Source organism: Dromiciops gliroides, chromosome 2, assembly GCF_019393635.1.
Source record: "Dromiciops gliroides isolate mDroGli1 chromosome 2, mDroGli1.pri, whole genome shotgun sequence".
Taxonomy (NCBI): Eukaryota; Metazoa; Chordata; class Mammalia; order Microbiotheria; family Microbiotheriidae; genus Dromiciops; species Dromiciops gliroides.
The window spans coordinates 537,815,136-537,833,859 of NC_057862.1; the positions used below are offsets into that span (position 1 = coordinate 537,815,136).

An 18,724-nucleotide genomic window follows, 5' to 3' on the forward strand; every position below is an offset into this window, starting at 1 on the left:
TGCAAGTTATGTCTTTCTAATATGAGAAGAAAATTAGTTCCTCACTTGCTACAAGGCAATTTTTGGTCAACTGTATCAACTGCCTGTGCTGAATCATTACCCTCTCCAATTCATAGAACTTCAGAGTTGGAAGGCACCTCAAAAATAATCCATTCCCACCCATACCTTAAGCAGGAATTTCCACTACAGCATTCTTAAGAAACGACCATAACAGCCTGAGCTCAAAGATATCCACGGCAATCCACTCCACTTTTGGACAACTCTGATGCTTAGCAAGCTTTTCATCATCCATCTGAAGTCTCTTCTCAATCATGTCTGCCCCTGCTCTCCCTCTGGGGCAAGCAGGGAGTCTAAGATTTCTCCCACATGTCAGTCCTTTGAATACTTGGAGATAGTTATCACATTGCCCTTGGTCTTTTCTCCTTTAGACTAAACATCCCTTCTTTTAAATGATGCTTGTAATGCATAATCTCCAATGCTCTCCCCCATCCTGTTTGCTCTTCTCAGGAAGAACTCTAGTTCTTTATGTGGCATTAAAATTTGGTACTCAAAATAACACAAGCAGGGTTTTTTTAAATTTCTTTGTGGCATAGACCCCTTTAAAATATAGGAAAAATTCCAAGTTTCGTTTAGAGGTTAGTGAAAATAAAGACACACTAGTTTTTCTCAATTCAAATTCACTGACCCGCCCCCCCCCAATCCCTGAAACCTATGCATAGACTTAAGATCCCCTGCTATAGAGTACAGTGGGTCTAACATTTTCCTCTTTTGGATGTTATACTTAGCTAATGCTGCTGAAGGTCACATTAACTTTTTGAACGATCAGTTCTTTTCCCTATTGAGCTTGTGTTGTTATTAAAACCCTTATTTTATATAATGGATGTTGTCAGGCTGTATCTCTCCCATCCTATATTTCTGTTTGTTTGTTTGTTTGTTTGTTTGTTTGTTTGTTTTAAATTCATGTGTAACCAAATGCGGTACCTTGTGTCAGTTTTCTTTTTGGAGTGCCTTATATAGTAGACATATTAGCTCCCTTTTGCCTATTTTCAAAGCCAAATTGTGTGTCAGGGACATGGGTTTTGGCAAGTAATTTACTATAATATCTGACATGAGAAATAGAGATGTTTTTGTCGACTCAGGCACTGGAATTCTACATTGTAATACGTATCCTTTCCAAAATTATTCAGTGGTTTTACATTGGAATATGCTTTTGGAAATGAAAATATATCTGAAAATAGGAGAGAATTTAAACCCCACAATGGTTCTTTGCTGTAACTGCTCTAAGAACAGAATTCATTTTAAGGCCAGAAATTGATTTTGCCATAAGCTTTGTGTCTGGAGTCTTTGATATAGTGTTTACCTATTACTCATCATTATGACTCAAATCTTGATCTTTTAACAGATGCCTGAGGTTATCTCAGTAGGTGTCTCCATGGTCAAGGCTGATGTTAGGCAATATTTTGAGATATAAGTGAGGTGTGTCTTTGATGCCCTTCTAACTCTCCTCTTTGGGCCATTTTCTCCCCTCCTAATGCCGTTTTCTGTCATCCATAAACTGCCCTGTGACCTTTTTCTATAGGGACTCACTCTCAGAAAACTTATCAACCATTGTCCATTTAGCTAAGTTTTTCACTGATAAGATATTAACTTTAAGAAAATATGCCTTTCAAAGGTATTCCCAAATTCCAAAAATTTTTGAGGATCTAAAGGATTGGATCTCGAATAGTGACATTTTAGGAACCATAAAAAGCTAACAGGAAAGGTATTGTTGGGGGTGGGGGAAGAGGTGAAATCTTTAATGGAACCACTGAAATCCTACCCAATATGTGGCCATAAAGATGGTGAATCTGGGAATCAGAAATCAGCCTTGGTGCTGGGATCCAGTGGTTCTTCACTGATCAATTTGAGCTTCTCTCACTTTGGGGAATCTTTGGCCTCATCAGTGTAGAATTTCTCTTCACTAATACAGATCATCACCCATCAATAACCTCTTATTCTGTGTGATAATTGGCAATGCCCTTCCACAGATTCTACATAGAACATCTACCACATACACTAGAGGCTTCCTTAGGTCTTTTAATGTCTCCCTGATACCAATAAAATTCTACATGTCTGACCTACCTTCTTTTCTGCTCATACATAGAAGTCTTTTATGATACTTAATTTTCCTTTGGGTAAACTATGATTCTAATCCTTCAAAGATCATGGAATTTCGTGATTCATAGTCATACTTAGGTGTGCCAAGAACAGATTGGAGTTACAAATAGGGGCTTTTGTGTTGGGCAGTCACTGAAAATATAGTGCAGTTTATGAAATAAACTGTATACTTCACAATTCAAGTCAATTCAACAAGCGTTTATTTAGGTACATGGGGCAGCTAGGTGTTGTAGTGGAAAGAGCACCAGGCCTGGAATCAGGAAGACTCATCTTCCTGAGTTCAAATTTGGCCTCAGACACTTACTAGTTGTGTGACCCTGGGCAAGTCACCTCTTTCCTTTAGTTTCCTCATCTGTAAAATGAGCTGGAGAAGGAAATGGCAAACTGCTCTAGTATCTTTGCCAAGAAAACCCCAAATGGGATCTCAGAGAGTCAGACATGACTGAAAATGCCTAAACAACAACAAGAAGGCACTGTGCTAGACACTGGGTATATAAAAAACAAAACTCAAAGAATTTGTACCCTCAAGCACTGTGTCCTATCATTTTACTCTTCATCTATTCAATTCTAAGACCAACTATGTTCATGATCTATCAGCAGTGCCTGTTCAGTATAAACTAAACGGACTAAATGAATAAGCTGCCCATTCAATGGCAACTGTCATAGTTTGGACAGGATTCATTCTTTGTACACTTGTTTTTGTCCTCTGTGTGGATTTTGAGGATGATTCTTTTTGACTGGCTGTAGATACCATTCTGGAAATTCTCTGGTGTTCCTGTGCTTGATGCAATCAGCATGAGATCATCTGTAAACAACATTTGGAAAAAGAAATGGAGAAGGCAGCATTGTACTATGGAAAAAAACAGTGACTCTAGACCAAAGATTCTTAGCCTGGGGGAGAGAGAGAGAGTGTGTGTATGTGTGTGAGAGAGAGAGAGACAGACAGACAGACAGACACTGCCCCCTTTTGGCAGTGTGAAAGTCTATGGATCCCTTCTCAGAATATTTTGAAATGCATAAAATAAAATGCAATAGCATTACAAAGAAAACTAATTACATTAAAATAGTTATCAGACTATTAAAAAATGTTCAAGGACCCCAAAGTTAATAATCCTTGCTTTGGAGTTGTAGGATCTGAGTTAAGCTCTCACTCCTGACACTATGTGACCTTGGGCAAGTCACTTTAACTTCCCTCAGTTTCCTCATCTGATAAATGAGAAGGTTGAACTAGATGACCTCTGAAACACCTTCCAACTCTAAATATATGGTCCGGAGGTCCTGACTACCTCACTACCTATAAGGAATTCTTTTTCATTTGCAATTTGCTCAGGATGTCCTCCAGAACAGTGGAAGACACCTTTTGCAAGTTTTTGATCTTGATAATTAACGAATTGTTGAACAAAACAGTGGTTGCATCTATGGAGGAATCTTAGATGATCTTAATTTCAATATTGACAACTCCTCATTGAAAGAAAGGCTTTAAGACTATACATTGCTCAACTCGATGGAGTCCTTTAATCAAAAAACCTCTCAGTCAGTCAACTGGGTGCCTAAGATTTGGTCTGCTAAAAAATCATCTGCAGAAATACCTTCCTGTTCTCTTCCCATATTTTCATGCAGGAGATTGGGGAGATGTATAAACTGTTATAAAGATTTTATTCTTAAGTATTTGTTTAGGTAATAATTGGAGTTATTTGGGAATCTTTCCCTCTTGAAAATTGAATTGTCTATTAAAAACTATTACTGGGGGTAGCTAGGTGGCGCAGTGGATAAAGCACTGGCTCTGGATTCAGGAGCACCTGAGTTCAAATGCGAACTCAGACACTTGACACTTAATAGCTGTGTGACCCTGGGCAAATCAACTGACCCCCATTGCCCCGCTAAGAAACAAAAACAAAACTATTACCTCCAGCCCTGATTTCTTCTGTACATATTTGTTTAATTCTTGTTGCTCTTCCCAGTTTTATCTTCTTAAATCACACTTAGTTTTCTTCTCATAATTCACACTTATATCATGAGTAAACAAAAAAGCTCAGAGGGAAAGACATTGGTGACATGCTTTTGATGAGTAAGAAGCTTCCCATAGAAGCCTGGCTTCCTTCCTCATCACACAACTGAAACTGCTTTGTCTGTGATTACCATTGATCTATTAATTGCTGGGTCTAGTGGCCTTTTCTCAGTTTTATTTTTCTTGACTTCTCTGCAGTGGTTAGCACTGTTGCTACCCTGACCATCTTTCATAGACATTCTGTCCTCCCTAGATTTTCATGACCCTGCTGTCTTACCAAGCCTCCTTTCCTTTCTTGCTGACATGATGGCCTTCCTTAACCTATTAATCTGGGCTCACAGATTTCTTTTTTAATTTAATATAACCTTAGGTCAATAAAATGTTTTAGTTGGCCACACAGTTCAGCCTCTCTTTAAACACTATCTCTTACCATTGGCTACTCTCTATTAATAGTCTAGAATCATCTTCCTTGCTGGCTGTTCTGAGAACAGCAGAAGTTAAGCATCTACCAGCCGGAAAGTCCCATCTTTTGTATCTACTATTTTTCCCCAGTCCTCTACTGTTTTTAAGGAAAGTGAGCCACCTACTCCTGCTTCTTTCATTTCCTTGGCTCCTGCTGTGGTCATCTTCATCCAGACTGATAGGGGAAGTAGGGATAAAACACTCTTATTTTTTCGGCAGTCATTTTGGTAAGGACACCAGCCATGAGCTAGTATTAAAAATGCTGCTGAAGGGGCAGCTAGGTGGCGCAGTGGATAGATCACCGGCCCTGGAGTCAGGAGTACCTGAGTTCAAATCCGGCCTCAGACACTTAAACACTTACTAGCTGTGTGACCCTGGGCAAGTCACTTAACCCCAATTGCCTCACTAAAAAAAAAAAAAAAACAATTAAAAAAACCCAAAAAACAAAAAAATGCTGCTGAAACCATCTCTACTGAGACAGGGAAGGGAGAAGGGGATGTCTTTCCCTGAGACTTGCTAGATAGCCACAAATTCAAAATTAAATGTGCAGTTTATTCAGTGAGCTCCTGTTATATTCTGAGTAGGAAAGGAAATAAACACTTTTGAGATTTGACTTTTAAACAGTGTTACCTTTGGGAAATCTTAATGCTTTTATTAAATTGGATAGGGGAGGGATAAGTACTACATGACTATAATTTCTACATCATCCCACAAAATGCCAAGTAAAGATGATTGGCCATTGTAACTTGTATAGCCAAGGGTTTTTAAAGTCTCTCATCTTTTTTCTACTCTCTACAAAGTCCCCAAAATGCATAAGCAGTCTGTATAAGTTTATAAACTAGGAAGCAGTAGCTTTATTCTCATTTTGTTGCCAGGTGGCTTTTTAACATGCTTGTTTTGAAAGGGAGGAAAATAATTAAGGGGAAAAATTCTAGGTATTTATTCTAGATATGATTTATATTAGACTAGGAACTGAAGGCAAACAGGAGAAATGTGAAATAAGAAGTCAAAATTGCCAGAAAAGTGTCATTGTTGTTTGGTATGCTGCTTTTTTCCATGTAACAAAGGTCAAAACATTGACTTACCTCAAGTGAGATTTTTAAAAGGTGTAAGGTTCAGGAGAAGGCATTTGTTCCATCAAAAGTACTCAATGCATTCACATTTATTTGTGGATGTCATTAAATTCTCTTTCAAAAAATAATAGAGGCAGCTAGGTGGCGCAGTAGATAAAGCACCAGCCCTGGATTTGGGAGTACCTGAGTTCAAATCCAGCCCCAGACACTTGACACTAGCTGTGTGACCCTGGGCAAGTCACTTAACCCCCATTGCCCCGAAAATAAATAAATGAATGAATGAATGAATGAATGAATAAATAAATACAAGATAACAACAGACATTTCCTCATCATTTTTTTTTCTTTGCTGTCTAACCCTTGTGACCATCTGATCTAATGTTTTCTAAAATGAAGACTCAAATGAGATGTAACACAACCTGCCACCTGCTAATCCTACTTGACAGTGCATTTTAGTCTTGATTCCTCTCTGGTGTAAAGGATGTTTGTGCTCCATATTTGAGGAGATAACTGCCTTTCCCCATTGATTTATAAAATATTTATCGAGAACCTGTTTTACCAAATAGACTGAGCACAAGTTTGGAAAGAATACTCTTAATCTCAAGAAAGAAGTCTTATGTCAGTGAAAGGAGAAACCTTGAAGCAATTGAGACATTAGTCACTTTTGTCATTGTTTATACCTCTGGGGACACCCATAGTGGTAAATGAAAGTATCGTGGAAATATAATACACCTTGGGAGAGAAATTGAAGTATATGGCTTGCTGGTCAGGTAGAGAGAAAATATCCTAATCAAATAAAGCAGTGTATGGATGGTAGACAGTAGAAGGGAGTAAGTATAAAGTTATATTTCAACAAGGTGGCAAGACCTCCAAGTTTTTCTTTTGATGGATTTTTTTAAAGTAAGTACATTGCCAAAGATCCTATTCCCAGTGTTCGGAGAGTTGCCTAAGGAAAAGAATTAAACATACATATTTGGACTCATTTACATTTGCTTTTACAAAGACTAGGAAATGTTCAAGAATAAGGAGTCAAGTAAGAAAAGTAAATATGACATAGATCTAACCCTCATGCTTCTCCTAGACCCTTTTTAACAAAATATTTGTACCTGGGAAGGATGAACAATAGTGTCTCTTCTTTTTTGGCTATTTATAACATCATTTCCCTTGGCTTTACCTGTGTGGAACCAAATCCATCTAAGTATATCTGCTATCTTGTATGCTTAGTTCTCAGTTCTGAGAGCACTAATCTCTCTGTTCTGGATGGATGGAGCCCCCATATGAAAGGACTGACTCTTTAGGGTCCCTTCACATCCTAGAATTCTCTGACCATGTAGAAATGAGTGAAGCGGACTTTTCTCATAACTAGCATATAACATAATAACAACAACAACAACAACAGTTCCTACTTCTAGAATGCTTTAAGGTTTTCAGAGTGCCACATTTAGCCCTCCAAACAGTGCAGTGAGATAGGTTCTACAGGTATGATTAGCCTCATTTTTCAAATGAGGGAACAGAGTCTCAGAGAGGCTGGGTGATTTGCCCTTGACCCATCTGGTAACTTTACTGGAGGCAGAATTCAGACCCAGATCTTCTTCATATCAGATCCAGCATTCTAAGCATTAAATGTCCCATACAAATGAGACATTTCTCTGGGTCACTAAGAAGCAAACCTCATTACTTTATTAACAGATGTTGAAGATCTGTCTCTATTCTTGTTTGGTGCTTTGGCTTGAGTGTGCAGCTCAGTTAATTAATTAATTGATTAATGTATATATACATATATGTATGTGTGTGTATATATGTATATGTATTTTTTTTATTTATTTTTTTTTAGTGAGGCAATTGGGGTTAAGTGACTTGCCCAGGGTCACACAGCTAGTAAGTGTTAAGGGTCTGAGGCCGGATTTGAACTCAGGTACTCCTGACTCCAGGCTGGTGCTCAATCCGCTGCGCTACCTAGCTGCCCCTTGTATATGTATATTTTTCCCAACCCTATCAGCTATCTGGCTTGGAATATCATTCTCAGATCAAAGGAGTATAACCATTATCTTACCAAGGGATAGTTTATTATTTGTATTGAGTGCCAAATGCGGACATCATGCTGTTTTGAAATTTACAAAAATAATGTTCTCCACCTTATGAAGTTTAAACTCTAGGTGTAGAATGCAAGGAGTTATCTAAAGGGAGACACCAACCTGCTGTAATCACATTGCATCAGGGACTTTAGTTTTCCAGTTATACCTTAGATGTATGAGGAACTGACAGCAATGCCTTCCAAGACACATAACCACTTCTAAATGTTACCTTTGAAACATACCTTTTTTGCTAAAAGGGCTCGTTTGAAGACCATTCTTTGTATCAGAGCGAACAAGATGAGATGTCATAAGAACTCACATGGAAAAATCCCAAATGCTTGCTTTATTTTTAAGTTTAGTGAGAAGTAAAAATTCTTGCTCTGTTTTCCTACTACACATGAAGTGCTGGAGAGGCAGGGTGATACAGATTATTAGCCTTGGAGTTAGGAAATCCTTGGTTTCTAATCTCCCCCACATCACAAATCACTTAATCTCTCCATGCCCCCAAGCAGCTCCCTGTGGAACATTTCCCAATCTGCACTGGTAGAGGGAGCTTGCTCACTGGAAAGTCTTTATGCCAATAAAATCACAGTCCAAAACAACAACAACAAAACAACAACAACCCAAATGCTTAGAAAATATATTTTGTTGGAAAGGTAGACACAGGATATTAGCAAAAGAAGTGTGTCACAGTGATTTATGTATAGTTTGCTCCATGTAGCAGGCTTCCTTTCTATATCAATCCGTCAACCAGCATTTATTAAATTCTGGCACACTGTTCTAGGTGCTTGGGATACAAATATAAAAGCAAAATAATCCCTGCCCTCAATGAACTCGCATTCCACTGGGAGAATATATACGACCATGTTGTAGCCGGTGGCCTTCATACCTAAGAACTACCAAGTCTATCTAAGTGTTTGCAGCAAGAGGAAGGCAATGTAGTTGGTCAGCAGAGATGAGAGGAGAGTAAGAGGGGGGCTCTTTCAGTGAATGAGGGTGCGGGTGTTCCTACACATGCTGAAGCAGAACTCAGCCTTGATATTTAAGGATAAGACACCATGCTAGCTAGTGTATGAGATACTTCTCCATGATGCTGTTTTCACTGTGCAGTTACATGCTGAGAGAGAGAGAAGGAAGCAGCCAAGCAGTATATTAACAGAGAAGAATGTTTGCAGTGGTCTGGGGTTCTTGTGTGTTTCCTGTCTGTGTGCTCAGTTAGTTAGCTGATCCTAACTGAGGCTCAGAGAAGTTAACAGACTCAGATATGAATTCAGATACTGTGATCCCAAGTTTAGTGTTCTCCACTGCCCCCCAAGCCTTGCAGGTCTTTATAACTGACGTCAATTAAAGCAATAGAAAAGATAACCCCAACCCCACCCACTACATGTGACCTTGAGCCATAGGAGGTAATGAGTTCTCTGTCACTGGATACCTTCAAACAGAAGATGGGTCACAATTTGTCAATGGATGTTTGAGGTGAAGGTTTCCTCAATAAAGCCTGGGCACCCTTCTGTTTCTGGAGGCACAGTGGATAGAGCACTGGTCTTGGAGTTGGAAAGACTTAAATTGAAATCCAGCCTCAAACACTGTATCTGGACAAGTTATTTAACCTGTCTGCCTCAATTTCCTCAGTTGTAAAATGGAGATAATAATAGCACCTACCCCCTAAGGCTGTTGTGAAAATCAAATGAGATAATATACTTTTAAACATACTATCTGGCCAATAGTAGGCATTTAATAAATACTGCTTATTTTCTTCACCTCCTTTTTGACATTCTAAATTATCTTCATTGTAAAATGAGAGGATGTTCTAGTCTTGATCCATAGGGTCTACTAATGACTGCCTTACTTAGTTTCCAGAGTTGTTTTGGAGGTCAAATGATGGGTGGGAAAGCATTTTTCAAAAATGGAAAGACTCTGTTCTTCACTGTTCACTAATTTTATGATGAAGTCATAAAAGCTGTGACCACAAATAGAAGATGCATTCATACCTTAGTTGAACTTTATTTGATGTTTTAGTTTATACTTACTAACTGTGGATCTTGGGAAATCACTTAAACTTTCTGTGTTTTTTCACCATCCCACCGAATATTGAACATCACCTCAACTCTCAGCTTAATTTAAAACATTAGACAATGTTTGCAGATCTACCAAAACATGCAAGGTGGGATGCAAAATGGATAATTTCAATTACATTAAATTTAAAAGGGTTTGTACAAATAAAACATTTAGCCAAGATTAGAAGGAAAACAGAAAATTGGGGAGGGGGGATTATGTAGACAGTTTCTCAGATAAAAGTCTCATATCTCAAATATATAAAGAACTTTGTCAAATCTATAAAAATACAAGTCTTTAAACAAATTGATAAATGGTCAAAGGATATGAACAGGTAGTTTTCCAATGAAGACATCAAAACAATTTATAGTCATATGAAATAATGCTCTAAATCTTTTTTTTGTTGGAGGGGGGGTAGGGCAGTGAGGGTTAAGTGACTTGCCCAGGGTCACACAGCTAGTAAGTGTCAAGTGTCTAAGGTTGGATTTGAACTCAGGTCCTCCTGAATCCAGAGCCAGTGCTTTATCCACTGTGCCATCTAGCTGCCCCCTCTAAATAATTATTGATTAAAGAAATGTAAACTACAACAAACTTGAGATATCATTTTATACCTACCAGATTGGCTAAAATGATTGAAGACTGACAATTATTGGAGGGGATATGGAAAAATTGGGACACTTGATTCATTGTTGGTAGAATTGTGAACTGATCCAACTATTTTGAAGAGCAATCTGGAATTATACCCAAAGAGTTATTAAACTGCCTCTACCCTTTGACCCAGCAAATACCATTAGTAGGGGTGCATCAACTCTTGAAAGATTTTTTGCAAGTATACCACCTTCTTCTCCCTTGACTTACCTATCATCTCAGTCAGTCAGTCAAACATTTTTTAAGCACCTACAATGTAATAGTCTCTTTTTCTCTTGCAAAAGAAGGAAATCTAAAAGACAGTCCCTTCCCTCAAGGAGCTCACAATCTAATGAGGAAGACACCATTCAAATGACTTATGTATATATACAAAATAAATTGGAGCTAACAACTAAACTTTAATTCTTAAACTCTGCCACTTATCTGATGAGGGAGAAAGGTTCCATTCAGAAACTCTCTTGAGAAGGTCAGAAAAGTGTTTCTACTTTATCTACCAAACCTCAAGTGGAAAACGGTATGGAGAACTCCTCAACTCTGCTTTTCCTCTGTTCCTTCCCAATTCCTTTGTTGAAATGCTTTACACTAGGGGCCAGTTTTCTAGCAGCTCTCCTGAAATTCCAAGAAGTCATAAGTGGATGAGCCTTATGGATTTGAATGAGCCCTCAGCACCCTGGAAAACATGGCCTGAATCCTGTATCCATGTGCTTGGATTGGCCACCATTAAAAAGAGATCGTTCTTTTCCCTGAGGCAAGATTCCCTTATTTGTGTGCCTTAAGGAAATAAGGAGGGAAAGTTTCCCATCTCCAGGAGCTGTAGAAGAGGCAGTGTGGGCTTTAGTCTAATGACCCATGGCAGGATCTGGCTGCCTCTGTCTATCACAAGCCTTCTTTATAACTCACCAAGCATATACAGTAATAACTCTGTTGAAAGCTTGCAGATGAATGCAGCAAAGCCACATAGATTTTCTTTCTTGGGTACATTTTGTGGTGGCCTAGCCCCTTCTTGTTCCTGGTGCTCATTTTCATCCTTTTTTCTTTTAATTGTGTAACTTAAGTCTTTTTTCTGCTCCCTCTCCTACCCCACCCCTACCCATAGGTGTTTTGTGCCTTTCCTGTATTGATTGACACAGTAATGTAATGTATTTGCCTCTGAAACCTTGGAGCTGAAGGTGTAGAGTGCGATGGAAAAGGTTTTTGTCTCCTTTGTGTTTTGTTTTGTTTTGGTTTTTAGTTCTCTTTCCTGGTCTTACCAGTTTCTCCAGAGTCTTCTAGGGAATATGAACCCTAGGCCTTTTCTTCTCTTCTCCTTTTCCAAAACTTTTGGTAGGAGTTGCCAGCAGCTCTAGGAAATAACATGTCTTACACTTATGTCCTTCAACCATCTAAAAACAACTGCTCAGGCATAAAGATTGCTTAGTCCCATTTCTGCGGAGCTAGAAACAAACAAAATATAAATATCCCCATTTCTTATAGGGCATGTTCTAGCAACGTAGTCTAGAAAGTGAATTTTGGTAAAACAAAAGCTATTTTTCTTTTGAATCCTATTAGAAAAATTGAAGATATATTTTCATGTTGAGGAGATAGGTGGATAAAGGAAATCTGAAGAGATAAGAATTGTAAATTTTCAGTGAGTAATGATTTAAGATGGTTATTGGGCCCACACCATACTAATGCATAAAACTAGTGCTTTTTTTTTTATTTACTTTTAACTTTTTTAAGTTTATGGAATAAAACAAGTATTTCCATAACAGTATAATAAAAAGATGATTGCACATGAAACTGCAAATCTGTTATGTACAACTTGCTATTCCTCTCTGCAAGTCCAATATTTTGTCAACTCAAGGATTTCCCTCTGCTGTCACCTGCAATTTTTCTCATATGAATATCTCCAGATTCTGCTCAATTCATGTTTTTTGCTCCTGTACCTTTTCTGTCTGATGGAATAATGGGGATATGATATAGTACTTAAGACACTAAATCTAGCTTACTCTTTTTTTTTTTTTTTTTGTGAGGCAATTGGGGTTAAGTGACTTGCCCAGGGTCACACAGCTAGTAAGTCCGAGGCTGGATTTGAACTCAGGTCCTCCTGAATCCAGGGCCAGTGCTCTATCTACTGCGCCACCTAGCTGCCCCTAGCTTACTCTTTTATTGCAGATAGGTGGCGCAGTGGATAGAGCACTGGGCCTGGCATTAAGAAGGCTTGAGTTCCAATCTGGCCTCAAATACTTAATAGCTGTGTGACCCTGAGCAGGTCACCCTGTTTGCCTCAGTTTCTTCATCTGCAAAATGAGGATAATAATAGCACTTAGCTCCCAGGGTTATTGTGACTATCAAATAAGATAATAATTGTAAAGTACTTCGCACAGTATCTGTCACATAGTAAGTGTTCTATAAATTGTTAGCTATCATCGTTACCAATGACTTCTTAATTGCCAAATCTAATTGTAATTTCACTTTTTTAGTTCCCTAGCACTGTGTTCTGGGTCCTCTTCTTTTCTCCTTTATTACTATATTCTCTCTCTCTTTCTGTCTGTCTCTGTCTCTCTGTTTCTTTCTCTGTCTTTGTCTCTCTGTTTCTCTCTGACACTGGCCTTCTTGCTATTCCTCACACAGGACACTCCATCTCCCAGCTCCATCCATTTTTTCTGGCTGTCGCACATGCCTGGGTCTTTGCCTTTCCTCATCACCCTTTCCTGACTTCCCAGGCTTCCTTCAAGTCTCATCTAATATCCTTCCTTCTGTAAGAAGCCTTTCCTAGTCCTCCTTAAGCAACTGCTTTTGCTTGAGATTATTTCCACTTTATCCTGTCTACATCGTGCTTGCGTGTAGTTGTTTGTGTGTTGTCTCTCCTGTTAGATTGTGAGCTCCTTGAGGTCAGAGACTGCTGTTGCCTTTCTTTTTTTTTCCTTTCCTTTTTTTTTTTTCCCCCTTTTATGGGGCAATGAGGGTTAAGTGACTTGCCCAGGGTCACACAGCCAGTTAAGTGTCAAATGTCTGAGGTCAGATTTGAACTCAGGTCCTCCTAAATCCAGAGCTGGTGCTTTATCCACTGCACCACCTAGCTGCCCCCCATTGCCTTTCTTTTTATTCCCAGCACTTAGCATAGTGCCTGGCACATAGTAGGAGCTTAGTAAAAATGCTTGCTGACTTGATTTGACTCAAGCCTGAAAACTAATTAGATATGAAGTTCAGGGTTCTATAGAGATGTTATATTTATAGGGAATTTATATGTAATCAGAATTTCCCTGTAAAGAGAGAAGCTTGCTTAAGAGCTACTATTCTCATATTCTTATACTTAATGAGTCATTAATATAATGATGAATTTCCTTATAATAAAAGGTGCTTTTAAAAATAAAATAGCCACATAATAATTGCTTGCTGAATATATGGATGAATGAATCAGTATCAGAGAACTTTGAAGAGTTGGAAGAAACCAGAGACCTTCATCGGTCATCGAGTCCAGCTCTCCTATTTTTGCTCATGAGAAATTTGAAGCCTATTTAATCACTCCCGGGAAAGTACTAGCTACCTATCTAGTTGGGTAGTCATGTAGCTATGATTTTTCTGGTACCAATTACATAGAGGCAGTTACTGCCATTTTTTTTCCTTCATGAGCCATTCACACTTGATGTCATTAAAACTGTTGATTATAACCAAAAAAGGTTTATGTGTAATATACTAATGGTTATTCTCCTTTGGATTTTCCATCTTTTTTCCCCCTACCCTTAGAAATCTCGCTATGAAATGTACGTCAATCTTCTGAAAGAAGGAGGCAGGAAGCTCTTGGGCGGCAGCGATAGTGATGGGATGGGACTGAAGAAATCCCACTCGAGCCCATCCTTGAACCAAGAGACCTCTCCTGTCAGTGCCAAGGTCAAGCGCAACGTCTCTGAGAGGAAGGACTACAGACCAGAAACACCAAGCATTAAGCAGAAGGTTACTTAGAATCCATTGGAAGACAGGAAGCACTGGTCATGCAGCAAAATATTGTTTTTCAAGATCTTTCTGATAATCTGTGGTTCATAAAAACAATACCAACAAATGATTCTGTGACTAAATGGTGCATTAGTAACCCTTTTTCTATAGTCTATTTTTTGTTGTTGTTGTTGTTTTCTGTACATATTGCCAAGGGTTCTTTTTGGTCCCAATTTCCTTTACTTTGAGAATTTGCCATTGGACAACTGATGCACCTTGTTTTGCCAGGGGAAGGGAAACGCTGTTTCCCAATAAACGATGCGATCCTTCCCCTTGGGTTTTCTCCTGTTTGCACACTGCTCCCTTGTTTTATGTATTCCTCCAGTCAGCTGTTACACTTTAAGAAAAAAAAATATAATCCATTGTAAAAGACTTAACTGGATGAGCCTTGTAGCTTAGCTGGAGTTCATCTAAGTCTGGAGTCAGTAGAAGTCTTTGTAAATGAAACCTTGCACAGTCACAGAAGTGGAACTGACCACTGGTAGAAGTTAGAGGAAGGGCTCTGACCCTGGGAATGAGGATTTCCCGACATGATGTAGCCTTGAGCTCATTTTTAGCACTTATCAAGTTCTGAACCTTGCTAGTAGGAGGGGAGAAGAATAAGAAGACTACAGGGATTGTTAGTCCTAGACAACTCATGTTAGCTTACTTGAAACTCCAATTCCACTGAGAAATGGAGAAAAGCAGAGTGAAGTCATTTTGCCCGGTGAAGATTAAGGGAAGATTCATTCCAGGTTAATTTTGTTTGCCCAAGGAAGGCAGGCATGTCGGCCATTGGGGAGCTATGTTCGTAGTTCTGGTTTTCATCTCCTGGGGATTGGAACATGACTCCTGCTATATCTGAGAAGGAACTTGGGATTCTGCACTGTCTGGTTATAGCCTCTCATACTTGCATTGGGTTCTTTCTTAGGGTGTGTAGATATTTGGTTATTTCTTGGCTGTGTGAACATGGAGGTGGGAGGGATATCTTCCTTGCCCCCATGTCTAACAAAGTATTGTTGCAAATTACTCTTTATTTTCTTAGGTTTACACAGAGAAATGAACAAAACAAGGAAAACAACTTTACAAAGTAGACCATTCTCAAGGGGTCTTAATAACCTGAAAAATATATATTATATATATATATATATATATATATATATATATATATATATATATATATATATATATGGTGAAATCTAAATCAGTAGCTGCTGGAAATCTGGTGGTTGTATATGGACAACCACTCTTTGCTCAGTTCATTATTTTGGTTCCTTGGAAAGAGAATAGATGACCAGACCACTTATCTCACTACTACTGTAGCCCCAGCACCCCTTTTCCTGTACTCGGGTGTCAACAAAGGAAATTCTTCCCTTTTAGAGCACTCGTTGATGTCTTCTCATGCAGTTAGTAAAGCATCTTTTGGCCTCACGAGTCTTCATATGGCATTTCCTTTGGCATTCAGGGGAAGATATACATAAGAAAGGGAGACTCTGTAAGAGAGAGGGAGCAAGAAGGAGACTTTGGCCCACCATCAAGAAGGAATCTTTCCCCACCCCTACTTGAGCAGTATAGTCACAACAAATGAAATCACTATGAAATTAGTCACCTTGAATCACATGTACTTTGACCAAAGAAATAAATGCTATGCAAGGGTGGCATTGTTCTAAGAAATGAGAAAGAATAAACATTAAAAACCAAAACAATCTTTTTTGGAAGATGGAACTGACAGGACTTTACAAATCTTTAATCATAGTGGGCTATTTATTAAAATGTACTTCTATCGTATGTGAAAACAAACTCAATGTTTATTTGAAGCCCTGGGGTGGGTGGGTAGGGAGTAGGAGGACAGGAGGAGAGAATCTTCTCTTTCTGGGGTTATAGCTTCTCACATGACAACAGATTACGCTTTTGACGAAAGCCCCATTAAATGGACCACATTTTTCTGAAAGTTCCAGAAACTAAGCAAAAACAAGGTTGGATTTCATAGTGGTGTTTGCTTTTTGTAACTGCTCTCTGAATCTACAGGCCCCCATGAGATAGGAAGATCCTCTTTACCCTACTCCTCCTGGACAAACACTCTTCCCATTTGAATTTCCAACCTACATATTTATCCTAAGCTCAATATGTTGAAGAGAGGTCCCTGGACAATGCTACATGTGGGTCTGATAACTGAACTCATATAAACAGCTCTGCTTGCTTGTTCAATGTATGTATGCATTCCATGTGTGTGTCTTTGTATATTGTGTGTTTGTGTGCATTTTGCTTACGACATATGATACACATTAAATGGTACCTTGCCTACAGTATTACTGGTATTTAGACTAATCCTAGAAATAGTTGGCTAGCCTCAGCATGAATAAGGCGTTATTTCCATTGCCTTCTTCATGCAAGCCTTTTTTTTTTCCCCACTTCTGGTTATGCTGATGAGTTATTCATCTGGATTAGAAAGATATACTTTTCTATTGTAAGCTGCTGTGCACTATGTTTATATAGGTTTATTTTTAAAATAATGAATACAGAAATTGCTGTCGTGACCCAGGGTCACCACTTGCCCCTGTATAATGCTAGTCCATCATTAGCTGTTGGACTAGAAGCTCCTTTCCTCCTTCCCCTTCCAACCCCTGGTTAATACAAGTCACATCTGATTCTATAGGAAATAACCTTCATGGTTATAATGAGACTAGCAGCTCAGAGCCTCTGAGGAACTAAGGCAGTGGTTCTCAATCAAGAAGTCTCTTATGGCATCTGGTCAAGGAAGGTGAAACAAGGTTTCATTGAGACTTCCTTTCTTCCTGCTGCTTACTTCATGGTACAGAAGAACTCTTTTTTTTTTTCTTTTTCAATGAGGTACTTCCCAAACCCCTCCCCATGGCTTCTCAACCCCCTACCTCACCTTCCATGAGTTGAAGGCATCCAGATGGGCCTGGGTTCCTCTGACCTGTGACAGACCTCTTTTTAAGTCAAGATACTCCTGATTTAAAACCAATCCATCTTGGTTTAAATGAGAGGAAAGTCTTGATACTAACTTGTCACTGTCTAAGAGTCTTGTGGCTGCATTTGCCCAAATAGTTCTTCAGAGTTGGTGTTACCCACCTAACATGCAGAATTGTATAGGAATGTTTTATCGGGAATTGAGGTATTTTGATCCCAGCTCACAGATTTGCTTGGTGCATTTAAGAAAACAACCTCACCTTAGAAGTCTCTAATTTAGCTAGCCACCCAGTATTTCTGTCCATTTTGTTGTATCTTAATGCTAACAGGTTGGGGGCACCCAGAATGACAAAATAATGCAGGATATATTTTCATATTTTCTTTTGCCATTAGGAATAGTTATCAATGGGCTAGTGCCATCTCAGATGGAGCTCTAGGCTTCTCAGGCTCTGAAAGTGGTGAAGGTCAGTCAGTGGTTTAGCTTCTGGTACTATATACCATCCATGAAACTGACTGACCCAGTATGTGGTCCATTCCACTGTCCTTAGAGTTCTCCAGTTTTCGTGGTCCCTGGGCTTTCTTATCTTTGGATGATCCAGAAGGGTAAGGACTATTGAGGAATGACCTGAGGGAAACACTGGTAAATGGAGAATCTGGCCTCCCCCTCAGCTGGGGCTTTACTCGGTTGGGCCAAGGTCAATGCATGTGCCTCTTGTGTTCAGGGGGTGGGAGGAGGTGCTAGGTAGAAGTAGGAGATTGATAAGAAAGGGTCCCCTCATTATTGCTCAGATGAAATGATGCTCAGACTTTACTCTCAGAGCAGAGACACCAAGTGGGTGGTGCCGGTAAATAATTCACATGACACTCACCTGGAAGCAACCAGTTCTACCACCTCTGACTTGAGAGGTTCAGGGATGCACCTTGGAAAAAAATACCTTACTACCAAGTCAAGGGATTGAATTTGTTCATTTTTTTTTAAAGAAAAATTCCTTTAGCAATCTTCTTATTTTCTTTTTTAAAATTCACCACTGAAATCCTCCTCATTCTACTGGGTAGCAAAGAACAGAGTCCAAAGAATTGTGTTCCCACTTTGAAACTGCTGTGGGCCTGATTTAGGCCAGTTGCATGAGACCTTGGCAAAGTGCATGCCACTTTTCTTTTGACTTGGGTACTGAGTAAATATAGCCATCAGATGCCAGGAATATTTCTAAACTTCCAAAACCCACACTCTTAAGGCGAGCACAAAAGAGATTCCCTCCAGTAATTAAAAATAAAGTTTGTATATAGTGGTGCTATATTGGACTTAAATAGTTCCTCCTTTCCTTGCATGGGATTCCAAGTCGCTTGAGCAGAATTTCA

General features: G+C 39.1%; 1 protein-coding gene across 1 annotated transcript in view; it reads left to right on the plus strand.

Moving 5' to 3' along the window:
- Positions 1-15,586, plus strand: part of PSD3 (pleckstrin and Sec7 domain containing 3) — a 538,748-nt gene extending 523,162 nt beyond the window's left edge. Inside the window, 1 exon segment of the mRNA XM_043989192.1 lies at positions 14,207-15,586. Within this exon segment, the coding sequence (XP_043845127.1) occupies positions 14,207-14,422 (216 nt within the window). The 3' untranslated portion in view covers positions 14,423-15,586.
- Positions 15,587-18,724: the final 3,138 nt, after the last annotated feature.